The following is a 13449-nucleotide window of genomic DNA, read 5'->3' as shown; positions in this document are numbered from 1 at the left end:
AGCCATGTACTGTAGTATTACCACGCAGCAAGGACGTTCACACATGACAGCTTCACAGACCTGCCGCATGTGGCAAGGCGGGCTGGGATTGAAAACCGACCTGGTCTAGGGTTCTGATGATCTTGTGAACATCTGCCGGGTGCCTTGTTCACTGTGCGTGATTGATCGATCCAGTTTTTTATCTTATTCCCAGCGTCACCATTTCCGCGGAAGTAGTCGTTTTTCTCTCTGCCACCGAATCCTTTGGGGGCTGTAGTGGGAAGGCAGGTGGTGGGTTGCAAACCGAAAAAACTCAGGAGCCCTCTCTGTCCTGCGTCGATTTGTTAGTGGAATGAATGGATCGGCCTCTGTTCAGTAGGTCCAGATGCTCGGGATCAGAAAGGAACCCCTCTTCCCCCCTTCCCAGATCCCCCTGCTGGGAGGGGGGTGGGAAAATGCTGGCTTGAGCCCAGCAGCATGGTACTTCAGTATTGCGAGGTGGTATCAACACCGTTTAATTTGGCCGAGGGGGGTGCCACAGTGGAAAGCAGACTGAGAGGCGCGAGCAAGGTACTTACGTAGCAGCACTTTTCTCCAGAGCGCGCCAATCAGCGGCGGGTAGTTGACAAAAGTGGGGACGGAGGGCCTGTCTTGAGCTGGTCTGGGGAGGCTTAGGTCCTAAAGCTGAGTCCCCAATGCTTTTGTACTGTGCCACCCCAAATGTGCAATTTTTTTTTATTTTAATTATCCCCTCCCCACCGGGCTGCTGTGCCGTTGATGACTCCCCGTTGCATCGCAGGCTGCGCCGTGCAATGCTGCAGCCCAGGTAGTAATGTGTGCATGTGTGTAGTCAGAACTGTCACCTTTGATGACCCAAACCTATGCGTGCACTGTCCCGAAATAATTCCCACCCTGCTGTCACTGTTGCTGCTTGTCTGCTTCAGCACACCGGAACGTGGCCGCGACATCAGGCCATGTCTCTGACTGCTAGACCCACCACTGCGCAGCCTTTCGATACTACCAAAGATTCCTCCTCTGCTTACATGACCGTACAGTGCTTCATCCTCCCCCTCCTCATTATCACTAATTGTACATAGTAAACTACTATCATGAGACAGGCTTAGACTCTGCAGCATGCACGCAGCTCATCTCTTTTCTCAATCCGGCAAACCTGCGCCCAGGTTAAATTTGGCAAGTGGACAGACAGACAGACAGACAGACAGACTCACTCTGGTGCTGTGACATACCATATATAGTATGTACAAGTACGACATGCTATGGTAGCATCTCGATGACCATGGTACATACTACAGTGCGTGCAGAGACAAGCCCTACCATCATAGTCGCCGAGCACAGTCAGGATTCTTGGCGTGCATCTAAAGCCATTGCTTCTGTTCTCATCCCACGGAAGCAAGCAGGCAAAACACACACCACATCCTCATTGTCTTGTTTTTCACTCTTCCTTCCCAGCTTCAGCAAGCGCTGGCTGGCCAGACCACTGTGGAATGGACCTTCGGGAAACCAAGACCCTGTTTTCCGTGATTATTTTTGAGAGGGGCCTCTTCTTCCTCCCCCTCTCTTTTGTCTCCTTCTTTTTTTTCTATTTCTTTTGGAGAGGGAACATGAATCAAATCCCTGAGACGGAGCCCCGTGGAGCTCTTCTGTCCAAAGGGTGGGGCGGATCCGCGCGCTTCTTGGTGGGCTTGGGCGGGAATGACATGAGATTACGGGGAACCGGCTGCACCCGTCGTCATAGCACATCACACTTTACTTTGGGCTATCAGTACCTTTCCCATCCAAGTTTTTCGTCCCTCGCCAAGGGAGATGGGGAAACTAAAAGAGTTGATTTAAATAAATAAATAAAAAAGGCTTGAAAAGGCAAGTTGACAGGATGCTATGTTTAGACCTTCAAAAAAAAAAAATCGATCAGGCTTGACTGCGAATGAATTTTCTTTTCCTCCGTCCCCCTTCCATGTGGCTGACTATTGGCAAACTCGGAAATTGTTCACCAGCTTCCCTCCTGGCGTGACCTGTCCTTGTTACTATGACCATAATGACTCTATAGTATGCACTTCTATAGCTCTAGCTAGGTAGGTTCTGTTGCTTTGAATCCCGAGTGGGACCCCCTATCGACCCCCGGTTACGAGCTTGCTTTGGGCTGGACTCCCGATATCTTGCCACAGTGACGATACTGAGAGGAAATGGGATGAAAAAAAGAAGAAAAGAAGAAAAAGAGAGATCAGTATACATGGCGATAGTGGGCCAGAAAGGGTAAAGTGGGGAGAAGTCTGTATGCCCGGTCGCTATACATACAGTACAATGTAGCATGATATGGACACGCCGAAGGCCCAGAACAAAGAGAAGCTGCCATAGCGCAGTACACGAAATCTTATTGACAAAAACAACATTTCGCTATTGTTGAGTATGGTTTCTTGTGAACTCTGGTACCGTGAACGGTAACTCCACAGCTGGGAGAGGAGATCGGACGGAGATCAAGATGACGAGTCACCGTGACCAGTATTCTGGTTTTATGCTCCATACCGCGACGCTGGTACCGTTTGGAAGTCCACTCTACCGAGACCCGTGTCATCATTGTCGACAACAACGCTGTGTCGTGGCAGCCAGCGCAATCTCAGTAGGGCTGTTTCTTGCCACAAGTACTTACATACTGTCTAAGTCAGTTCCCAAGTTCAACATAGGAATTGCTACATAGTACATGTGCAAAGGAATGAACAAGGACTTTGTGGACACCTCCCCCCTTTTTGTGTCCCAAACCCTAAAAACGCAACTCGCTGCTAATACACAGGCGACAAACCCTTGAGATCTCTTTTCTCAGGGGGTCTCTCCAGGAGAGCCTTCGGGTCCCTTTACCTCTTCTGAGCCAGATTGTCTGGAAGTCTCGGGGCGCCGTTTCCGGTTGGACAGACCTGGGCGGCCCCTTCCCCCCCCCCCTGGTTCAGCAACAGAACAAGCTATCACAGTACCACGGTACAGGGCTAAACGGTGCTGCTATGAATGGTACGCATGTGCTGCAGCAGAACCTCGGCCCCACAGGCGCAAATCACGCTAGCTCTTGCCGGGAGCCAAATGATCCTCTTTTCCGAACAGACGTCGCACGTCCGAGTTCAGTATTGAGACCTCCTCTCAGGTGGATAGAAAGCTGGCTGCTCTCTACATAACACGATCCAAGCATACATACTATGTACATACTATACCGCACATGGACGGAGAAGATCATTCTGTCTTTGGAGAAGCAGATCGGACCGGAATTTGAAGCTTCTCGTGCACACACGATCGAGAGAAACGCACGCAGCGGATACAACTACAGGGTCAGTTCCCTATGCGCACGGCTACAACTACTATGACAGCTGAAAAGCACGCCGAGGACTTGGCCTTGACCCCAAGATGAATATGGTAGCTGAAGACGATGTTGGGCTTGAACAAGTCCGGAAGCCCAGGTTGATCAGCAGCACTGGCTTCTTAGTTCTTCCTCCTCCTCCTCCCTCTCAAGGCACTCACTCTTTGTTGGCGTTTCGACCAACGCCAGATCTAAAGGACGGCGTTGATGTCGACGTCAAGATGCTTCGTTTCTTGCCCGATACGGAATCGCGGGACCTCTCAGGGCCAATGATGAGGATATTCTTCTCCTCGTTTATAAGAGGCGGGGCGTGCCACTCCCAAGCCTCTGGGCCTGGGGGTTTTTCTGTGGGTGTCCTTTCTTTTCCTGTTTCCTTTCCTACAAGCATTGACGGTTTGGCGGCTCTTATTCTAAGTTTTCTAAATCACAAAAGTCTATCCCCTCTCTCGGGATTCGAAACAACGTCAAGTCTGTTGAGTTAGTAAGCAAGCAAGTGCATCGAAATCCTAAATCATGAGGAAAAATCATCATGGTGTGATCACAAGATTAGGTGGGTGGGATCCGGCCAGATTAGTTTCCTACTACTGTCAGATGTCAAGACTGAGCCCTTGCTGTCGCATGAACGATATAAAAATATGAAAAAAGAAAGCCAAACCGCATTCAAGGTTTTCGTTTCTCTCTTCTTGTATCGCTATTATAGCACCAGCGCCGTCGTCGATCCAGACCATGGTAGCAAGACCTGCCGATGACTGACAAACTACCAAGACTTTTCGCGTCTCAGGGGGTTCACCCTTTGTCAACACCGGGCTTTACTACTACAACTAGCCTTGACACAGGAAAGGCGTCGGGCAAATATTCGAGGTATCTCTTGTTCCCTGGACAAGCAACGGAACTTGCCTCTAGCCCAACCAACCAGTACCCCCTAAGGTTGAATGGGGGAGGGGGAAGATCTCCTGACAGGGCTCCTGATAGGGCTCCTGACAGGGCTCTAAGCCGAGCCCGCATGTGTCGATCTCGGCACCAGACGGACCATGCGGGAGGGGAGGAGGGGTGGAAGAAGAAGACCAAAAGAGAGAGAGAGAGAGAGAGAGCGACAGAAAGCGAAGATCAATCTCTCATTTTCTACAGAGATGTGTGCGCCTGTCTCAGACTTGCGTAACAAAACCCAGGTCACCACGACATGATTGGTCGGGGTTGGCGTTTGGGGTTTTGGGGGGAGGGTCGGGTTGGGCTTAGGGGGTAGCAATGGGGGAAGGCGCGGTTCCTTGTTCCCTCCGCACCATCAATTTTTCAATCTGGCAGCTGCTGCTGCTGCTTCTCTTCCTTCTCCTCCTCCTTTTCTCGCCCCGCCCCGCCCCCGAACAACTCAAAACAATCCCCCCCCTCCCCTGGAACAGACCAAAGTCCGTACGGCTGTAGGTAGGGTTGCACTGCAGTACGCGGCCTCCCACCTGCGCACAATGTCTGGTGACTTGTGTGAAACCCTGAGGTACGGGTGTGCGCGTGGGTGTGCGTATGGGGAAAGAAAAGAACAAGTTTACCTCATCCGCCTCCTCCTGCTGCTGCCAGAAATCAGAACGATCGACCTTGCGTCCCATCGCAGCAGTTGTCGACGCAAGCAGGCAACTTGATGATGATGCTGCTGCTGGTGCTGGTGCTGGTAACTTTCTGGTACCAGGTGGTGGCAAGTGGTGGTAGTGGTGGCGCCGCCGTCTTCGTGTGATGAGGCCATTGTGACGCCAGCTGGGCCACGGTGCGATGCCATGGGTCGTCATTTTTCTTTTGCCCGTTTTTCTTCATTCATTTTTGCCGAGGAAAGCGAGAAGGCTCTGGAGGGATCCGACACTGCAGCAGACGATGCTCTGCCGGCTTAATCACAGACATACCCCCTCCATCACGGCAGGGCTTTGCTTTCTTCTCTTCCTCTACTGCCCTCTACACCTGCCTCTGCTACGCTTCATTCTTTTCAAGTCCATACCTGAGAATTCGCTCAAGCCCGTGGCGGTGACTAGTGAGTCCCTCCTGCTGTGCAAATCTGGGCTGAAGGTGAGAAGAGCGAGCAAACCGCACGCCTCGGATCAGCCAGCATGGGGGTGTCCAGCCATTTGTCAGAGTTAAAGTCGAGTTCAAATCAGGTCAAGTAAGAAGGGTGGGGTTTGTTTGCTTCTGTTCTCCTCCGGCGTCATCGTCGTTAGGCTCTGGTCTGCAAGTGTTCCGTGTGACGCCTGTCTATATGATAATATAGACACCATGGGGAAAGTGGAAAAGAGGGAGGGCAACCCAACTCCTACAGTGGTGTCAAAGCCTCTTCAGAAAGCACACAGCCACACCAGAAGTCACTCAGACTTTGCCTGGCTCACGTGCACCCGCCGTCCACCAGTATTCATCTCTGGAGGCGCAAGACTGTACAACACCAAGACGTTCTCAGCACCCGGCTAACGGAGAAAAAGGCTGGGAGGAGGGTGGTAGGGTGGGTGCATGACCCAAGCAGCTGCCCCCTCCCCCCTCCCTCGTCGCACCGAATGCCTTCTCCTCTGTTGTTGTTGGTGTTATGTATACAGTGGCTTACTGTACTTGGCGATCGGATGGTGGCAGGTGTTCGTATCACGATGAGCCCTTCCCCTCTGCAGGCTGGGTGCGCTACAGGCCCGGATCAAGTGAAGCGGGTCAACAGAAGAGGGGTAGCCCGGTTGTGGTTGGTGTTGGTATTGTCAGTGGTGCTGCTGCTGAGAGGGCTCTCTTGTCTCTTCAGAGGTTGGAGTTCAGGGTCCGCTGGCTAGCTATCGGGCATCTCTCGGAGGTTTCAGGACCAAGCCTCTTAGTGCTGTAAGTGTTTTCTCACTTGGGTTTTCCAAAGGCACTTTTCAAGTCTACTGCCCTCGTTTCTGCACTGTCTTCACGACACATCGGAACTATGCATGCCCTGCATGCGTACCAACAAATCCCGAGCTAGATGTAAATGCCTCGTCGTTCCTTTCTTCTTCTTCTTAGACGGGTTTTAGACCCCCTCGTTTCTTCTCCCTGCAGGCTCTATTGGATGTTACGTCAAGTGTTAGGCGACTCTAGAAACCACCAAGCCGGTCTAGAACCCACCCCGCGACCTTTTGGCGCCTGGCTGAGCTGAGCAGCGTCACTCGACGACGAGAACGGAGCCACATGTGCAAGGATGGGCGGGGATCTACACGATGTTCGTGAATTCATGGAATACATACCTGACCTAACATGTACAGGTACAAGAATACGTCTTTACTTTCTCGTGACGGCATGGTGGACCGGACTTGGAGAACGCTTGTCTCCTCACATTTGGTTCAGGTACCTACGTGCTTGGTAAGGCGCCGGTTCAAAAGATCTAAGAGCTCTTGGACCGAAAAACAATTCTTTGCGAATACCACGTGACTCGTTTTTTTTTCTTTCTTTTCTTCTTCTTCTTACGAGTTGTGTGCATTCTCTGCCATAAGCAGAGCAGGTCATCACAAACTCGGATCGGCGCCTACGCCATGACGGTCGCTGTTGTTCACGCCCGCAGCAAAAACTCTAGAAATAGGAACGCTGTGAACCCGCAAGCAGGAAAGTGAGAAGGGGGAGGGGGGTTAGAGACGGTCTCCCTTGGTGCCCACATCTGCTCATCAAGTGGTAAGCATGGCCTCGCAGGGATAGCGATCCTCGTTTCCCCCCAGTGTTGGCGTCCTGCCTGCTGCTGTGTTGCTCGAGAAGGGGTGGTGGTTTGACGGAGGAGACCTTTTGGCCAGGGGATATCACCCACAGCGTGCAATGGTTGTTGAGACACCCCCTTTTTGCGTGCCTTGTTCAAGCCCGAAAGCTGACGAGGTCAGTAATTCGATCACAGACTTTTCAGGTCGACCCTGGCTTGACAACGATTGGGAAAAGAAAGCCGGCACCTCACCATCACATGGCTTTCCTGCCCCTTTCTCTCCCCCCCACCCAACTCTGGCCTTCGACACTCATCATTCATTCTTTCTCCATCTCAAGATCCTGCCCTGCCTTTACCGTGGTTGTCTTCTTCTGCCGTGTCTCTAGTGTCCGGTCATGGCGTCCTCAAACACGCCACGCCCGTGTGTGTTTGCCTGCCGCGGACGTGGAGGAAGACGAGGAATATGACGGTCAAATACGTCACCAATTCGGACTCCGCCAGACTTCATATGAGTGTGCTCATTAATGGCAGGGTCAGGTCAGCCTCATGGAGACTCGGTGTTGTAAGCAGTAAAGGCTGAAAATGCCATAAGGCAGACGTTGAGTGTCGTCGATACGGGGACGTCGATTGGGCAGCGCACCCGCAAGAAGTCGTGCCACAGTGGACCCTGGCGAATCGCGTACGGAGGGCGAAATGAGACATGCATCGGAGGCTGAGAAAAAGGGTAGAATCCAATAGAAAGGGGGATGCAGTGTATATTCGGCATCTAACATTCTTGGCATCGAGGTCAGCGGCGCTATTTGCCATTCTTTATTGGCGAGCCAACATCAGTCGATCGGTTTGGCTCGTATGTTGACCAGCCAGCTTATGACGAGCCGCTATAAATTGCTTGCAGTTATACTGAATTTGTTGCGAAGAAGGCTCATGTTTATGATAGAATAATTATCTTTTCCTAAAAGGTCTCTACTCTATGCTGTGCCTACTTGAACTACACTACGCAGGTGGAAGATTGTTGGGAGAGGGGGGGGGGGGGGTAAGCAGGTAGGTAAAACAAGGGCTTGGAATTACTGTAACTGCTTACTCTGGGCATGAGCCCCAAAACTCGTGGGAGACAGAGCAGCAGTTAACATACACAGCTGCGCATTTACAAGGATTCCAAAACATAAAGCCTGCCACGACCATGCTACAGGCTCAGCAGCGATGCCTGGCCAACAATGCCCAACTCATATCAGCCAAGACCGTGTTATTGGTTACAATACGGCGTTCTCGCGCTTATGTTGGTGTCTCATTCAGTGCCTAGAAATCCGTTCGCTGCCTCTCATGCAAGAGGCTGCAGTGGGTCAAACTCATGTAAGCGGCCAGAAACCAAGTGGCCGCCCAACGGTTGGTCAACATTGATTGTTTAGCCACTCAATTAATGCATCAGCCAATGGTGCCTGTAGGAAACCTCTAGATACAAATACAATAACCTTTACTCTTAATATCTTAGACACCCTCCTTCCGACCTCGTACAACATCTTCTTTTAATTGACTACATTCATTAGAGCTACGGATAAGGACATATCCAGGGTTACAAAACTATCCCTCGCTTTTCCATCTCTCTCTCTTTCTCTCTCTCACACTAATTGCATTACCCAATAAATATAATATAAAAAATGAAGCCGGTCTTCACTCTCGTCCCGCTGGCCATAGGAAGCACCCACGCCTTCAGCCTAGGCACCGCTCTAGCAGAGATCAGCAAGCTCTTCCCCAACAACATCGCCTTCAAGGGCGCAGACGCCGTCATCTCAGGCCTCGAGAGCACCGCGGGCAAGATCCTGGGCTACCAGGAGACCCGCAGCGACCTCGTCAACGGCGACTGCGGGGACGTGATGCTTATTTTCGCCAGGGGCACCGGCGAGCCGGGCAACGTGGGCGCGCTGGTCGGGCCCGAGTTCCTCGACGAGCTCGTGAGCGCCCTGCCTGGGAAGAATGTCTCTATGCAGGGGATCGACCCCAGCTCGTATCCGGCGACGGTGGCTCAGTATTTTACGGGGGGGTCTACTGGCGGTGCAGACGAGATGTGAGTGTTGTTGTTGTTGTTCTGGTTCTTGTGCAGTAGACCACGTTACGCGCTTGGGGACCTGCTTTTCCTCTTTCTTTTCTTTTCCTTCTACCCCCCCCCCCCCCAACAAAAAAAACCAAGGAATAATATGTTTGTCTGACTGTGATGAATTTCATCTCTATTAGGGCCACGTATGTGAGCAAGGCAGCAGCATCATGCACCGGCACTTCAATCATCATGAGCGGCTGGTCTCAGGGCGCACAAGTCGTTCACCTGGCTGCGAGCAAAGTCGGGACCTCTGGCATGTCAGCTGTCAGTGCGGTCGTGACGTTTGGAGACCCAGGTATGCTATCATTCATTGGCCTAGATGAGCCCTTGGGTTATCTGACATTGGTTCTATTATAGACAGCAACTCGACCATCGCTGGTATCGACTCCAGCAAGGTCAAGGTGATCTGCCACGATGATGATGATATCTGCCAGTTTGGAGATATCCTGGGGCCGACGCATTTCACTTATGCTAAGGATACCCCCGCTGCGGCGTCTTTGGTGGCCTCAGTGCTGTAGAAGATCATCGACTATGAGCAAGAGAAAAGAAAGAGCATCAATGATAGTAATGACAACATGATAATACAACGGAGGGGTTGGTTAATTACCCTCTTTCCAGTACCCTTGGATATCAGGGCTGGTCTTGGACTGGAAAATGTATATAGAAACAATACATGTGTCTGCAAGATGGTCATCTATTATCTCTCTGCTGTCTGCGTGTCTTCCAAGGTAATCATGATTACTTCGCTTTGGGGGACACTCAGGAGTAGCCACCGATAAACAAGTCCTCGAAATTCTAGGGAAAAAAGCCACAGTTACATGATGGCAAGCCAAATACATGTAGCTTAGTGAGAAACAAGATGCCAGCAACCTTTACTAATAAGCATGCACGTGTGTTGTCGCTGTGTCATTCATCTTTACGTGATCTGACTTGAAACTATTGCAAGCACAGTACTTTTCGAAGTGCTTGTGTTCAAGGAAAGAAAAGTTGTTTTGGTGACTGAGTAGAGTAGCTGCTAGCCTTTCAACACATTTGAATATATTATAATGAAAATCTGGTTGTTACCGGCTCTTAGTCAGAGTCCAGCATTGGCAAACTTCCCTGCCTCCTTCCTTCGTCCTTTTGACAAGTTGCGATACTTGTAGTTGACGAACTGAAGTAGTGGCTTAGCCTTGCCTACGCTCTGATACACGACTGATTCGCCCGCCGGAGAAAGGCCTGCACGAAAGCAAGAGAGAGACATCAATGGGATGAGGACGGAGGCACGCTTGATTCCCTTTGTTAATTCTATACCTGGTAGACGAGACACCAGAGTCAACAAATTCCATCGCCGAAGAGAGTGAGAGAGAAAGAGAGACAGTAGAGTTATAGCGCCTACTCCTAGTTTTACACGTACAATCACAATTCAGTTGAACAAGTTCATGAATACCATGTCATTCTTGAAAAGAAGGAGATATTATAGATACAGAGGTTCATAAATCATATTTACGTAGCCCATATCCTCTTCATGCCCATTCTTAACCGTGATCACCTAAAAATACAATGCAAACCCCAGATGCTATACTATATTAAGAATTGTTTGTGCATTTATGCACGGCCGCAGTTGTCTCTCATGACCTACTCTCCAATTATCGTCTCATGTGGTGCTCGTCCACCATGTAGCCCATCTGCTGCACGCTCCCATCCTCTATGAATGGCGCAATCGCTGCAGGAGCCCCCCTCGACGGCGCCCAGCTCACACCGGGCCTCTGTGCCGTGGTCGTAGCAGGGAACAGACCCGGGTTGTAAGTGGCCCAGGATACATTTTGTCCATGTGGCTGCGCGACAACTGGGGCCCCAGCCGTGACGGTGGGCATCATGGCGAAATTGCCACCGGTCGGTTGGAAGTATGTCGAGTATGTCGGCGGCCTCGGGGCCGCGCCAGAGTGGGGTACCAGGCAGTACTCGTCCCCCGCCATGGCACTGCTGTCCATCCACCGGAACGAGTCGTTGCTCAGGTTCGACACGCCTGGGTAGACTGAAGGGTTGTTGTTGTTGAGCTGCTGAGGAGCCGGAGCCGTGGGCGGGCCCGCGAATCCCGAGAATATGTCTGTCCCGAAGCTCACGGGGGATGCGGCGATGATCGCGCCGGGCGAGGTTGCGTTGCTCTTGTGTATATGGAAGGATGAGGCCTCGAGCGCCAATCGGTTGGTATCGTCGTAGATTGTCTGCGGTTCGGCGGTCGTTCGACGGCTGCTGGAAGCAGATGGTGATCCTGTGTCGGATCGTCGACTAGGGCTCTGACGACCGGATCTAGAGCTGTAGCGTGTCAAGATAGTGTATCTGATGACTGAACGTCAGCTTGAAGTTCCAAGGATCTTTCTTCCCCCTCACAACTTTCGAAAAGACTTGCTGGTTTCGGATGTTGTTGGCCGATCTGGAAGGGAGATATTTCTCTTGTATCAGCTTCCAGCTGCTTCCATGGACTTTGTACGCGTCCATGAGAATTCGGATCTGGAGCAAAGCGTTTTTTTATTAGTCACACATGCTAGGACTCTAGAAGAGAATGAATCATGGAACGAGTTTGATGTCCCATGTTGCTTCCTCTATAAACACAGAGCGAATGTTTGGAATCAAAATAGATAAAACTAGAAGCAGAAGTTGACTTACTTCGTCTTTCTTCCATGGCTGTCGGTCCAGTTCTGGGTTAAGACAGTGATACCATCTCTTCGAACACTCTGTATTTGATAATATCCAGGTCAGTTTTGTGTCAAAGGGATTCACGTTGGAGGTTTCTTCCTCCTGGCTAGCAACTCTGGTGGAAAGTCTTGTTGGTAACTGTAGATATTACTTACGATCAGCACTGCGTGTCCCCATAGCCCGGGAAACATCCACCCAGGATGTGCCGTATTGTTGAATGAGGTCTTTGAGCTGAATATCCTCTTCCACCGACCAAGGTCCCTATATTTGGGAAGAGAAGATTTGCACAATCAGTCATAAGTCACTTCCCGAAAAGCCCAAGACACATTCTAGCAAAGACTCACCTTCTTGAGGTTCCAAGCCATCCCATTCAAGTACCGTTTGCGACAGTCCTTGTTGTTTCGAAGAGGAACCCTCTTAGCGATCTCGTTCCAGTTGATCGAATTTCCTCGGCCGGTAGGGCCTAAGGACGGTAACACATTTCAAGTCAATATGGTGATCTTGCAAGCAAGTATCTTGCGTGTAGATGTGACAAAGACAAAGAAAAAGAAAAAGAAAAGAAAAGAGGCAAAACGAAAAGTGCGAGTGGGACGTGGATGGTGATAAACTCACGAGCCAGCTCAGCCTCTAGACCTTGAAGAAGGGCCTCATCCTCCTCAATAGTCCACTTTCTCTTGTCCTTGGTCATGTTGTCGGTGTTGGTATAGGATAGTAATACAAAGAGCAGACCGGTAGGATATAGTTGACTTGTTGTTGCTTTCTTGAAGTTGTGATATTGTTGTGGTCGTCGTGATATAGCTTATATATATCTGTCTTTGATCGGCTATAGTTGTGTGTCTGTGTGTCTGTGTGTCTGTGTGTGTGTCTGGTAAACGTCGGTGCCTTCTTCAAAGCTGAAAGGTGATGTAAGTATTCCCCTTCAATTTGCCTTTGAATAACTCTGTCAAGTGTTTTGCGTCTAGGCTGCTTCGATCCTTTCCCTCTGCCATCAGAACGATTCGTGCATGTCACTTTCAGCCACGGCACATTGCTGTGTTTGAGGGGGTAGATTCAAGGGGGGGTGGCGATGAGATGAAGATCTCTTAACCCAAGGGTTTCTGACGTGCAGTGTGTACACACACACACACACACAAGAGAAAGAGAAGAAATACTGAAGGCTTCGTTGAATTAGGTATCTACATTTACGAAGTGAGGTATCCTTCCTGAGACTTTGGTCTCAGCCCTGTTCTGCAGACGTACTAGGCAATTGAGGACGCCTAGAATACGGTAGCAGTTTACTACGACTGGAGCAACGCTAAAAGAATCCTTTGACCAGGAATAGGTACCTACCTGGTCAGTTCTTGTTTTCTCTCTACGTTTCTCTGAATGGGAAATATCTGCCGTGGGATCTGTTACTTCCCTCCATAAGGAGGAACGTATAAGGGTCCTTCCGGTATCCACGTCGGAACCGTCGGGTTGTAGCCGGGGCCGAGGACGGGTGTTGTAGTGGTAGAGGTCCCCGTCTTCAGCCCCTTGAATAATCATATGCGATGGATTTTTGGGACGGCAAGTCTTCAGATCTTGTTTGAGCCTCTCTCATGTTATCCTGAGAAAGCCGCCGCCCTCTTGTCTCATGTGTCCTGAAGCTGGCTCGAACGTGTAATTACCGTTTTTTACGATGGCATTGGCTGCTCATGATGATCACGCGCC

At 50.6% G+C, this 13449-nt stretch overlaps 2 protein-coding genes across 2 annotated transcripts; one reads left to right on the top strand and one right to left on the bottom strand.

Annotated features, from left to right (window-relative positions):
• The first annotated feature begins 8512 nt into the window (after positions 1–8512).
• M406DRAFT_101547 (family 5 carbohydrate esterase) lies at positions 8513–9741 on the top strand. Its single transcript, XM_040914956.1, has 3 exons — positions 8513–9051; positions 9219–9376; positions 9439–9741. Exons 1-3 carry the CDS (start codon positions 8645–8647, stop codon positions 9597–9599), a joined length of 726 nt encoding a protein of 241 aa, XP_040776993.1. The 5' UTR covers positions 8513–8644; the 3' UTR covers positions 9600–9741.
• Positions 9742–11472: 1731 nt separating this feature from the next.
• On the bottom strand, positions 11473–12209 carry M406DRAFT_29732 (uncharacterized protein; the record flags this gene model as incomplete). The annotated part of the gene is made up of 4 exons (XM_040919306.1): positions 11473–11574; positions 11731–11798; positions 11916–12021; positions 12105–12209. Coding segments are annotated over 4 exons (381 nt in total), but the record flags the coding sequence as incomplete, so codon positions are not given.
• Between the last annotated feature and the right edge of the window lie 1240 nt (positions 12210–13449).

Source organism: Cryphonectria parasitica (genome assembly GCF_011745365.1).
Source record: "Cryphonectria parasitica EP155 unplaced genomic scaffold M406scaffold_4, whole genome shotgun sequence".
Classification (NCBI taxonomy): domain Eukaryota; kingdom Fungi; phylum Ascomycota; class Sordariomycetes; order Diaporthales; family Cryphonectriaceae; genus Cryphonectria; species Cryphonectria parasitica.
This window is presented reverse-complemented; position numbering and strand designations above follow the sequence as displayed.

Excerpts from the sequence above, each read along its gene's own strand:
- M406DRAFT_101547 (XM_040914956.1), top strand. The coding sequence starts at position 8,645 with ATGAAGCCGGTCTTCACTCTCGTCCCGCTGGCCATAGGAAGCACCCAC. Across the intron at positions 9,052-9,218 it reads ACTGGCGGTGCAGACGAGAT|GGCCACGTATGTGAGCAAGG; the intron begins GTGAGTGTTGTT and ends CATCTCTATTAG. Across the intron at positions 9,377-9,438 it reads CGTGACGTTTGGAGACCCAG|ACAGCAACTCGACCATCGCT; the intron begins GTATGCTATCAT and ends GTTCTATTATAG.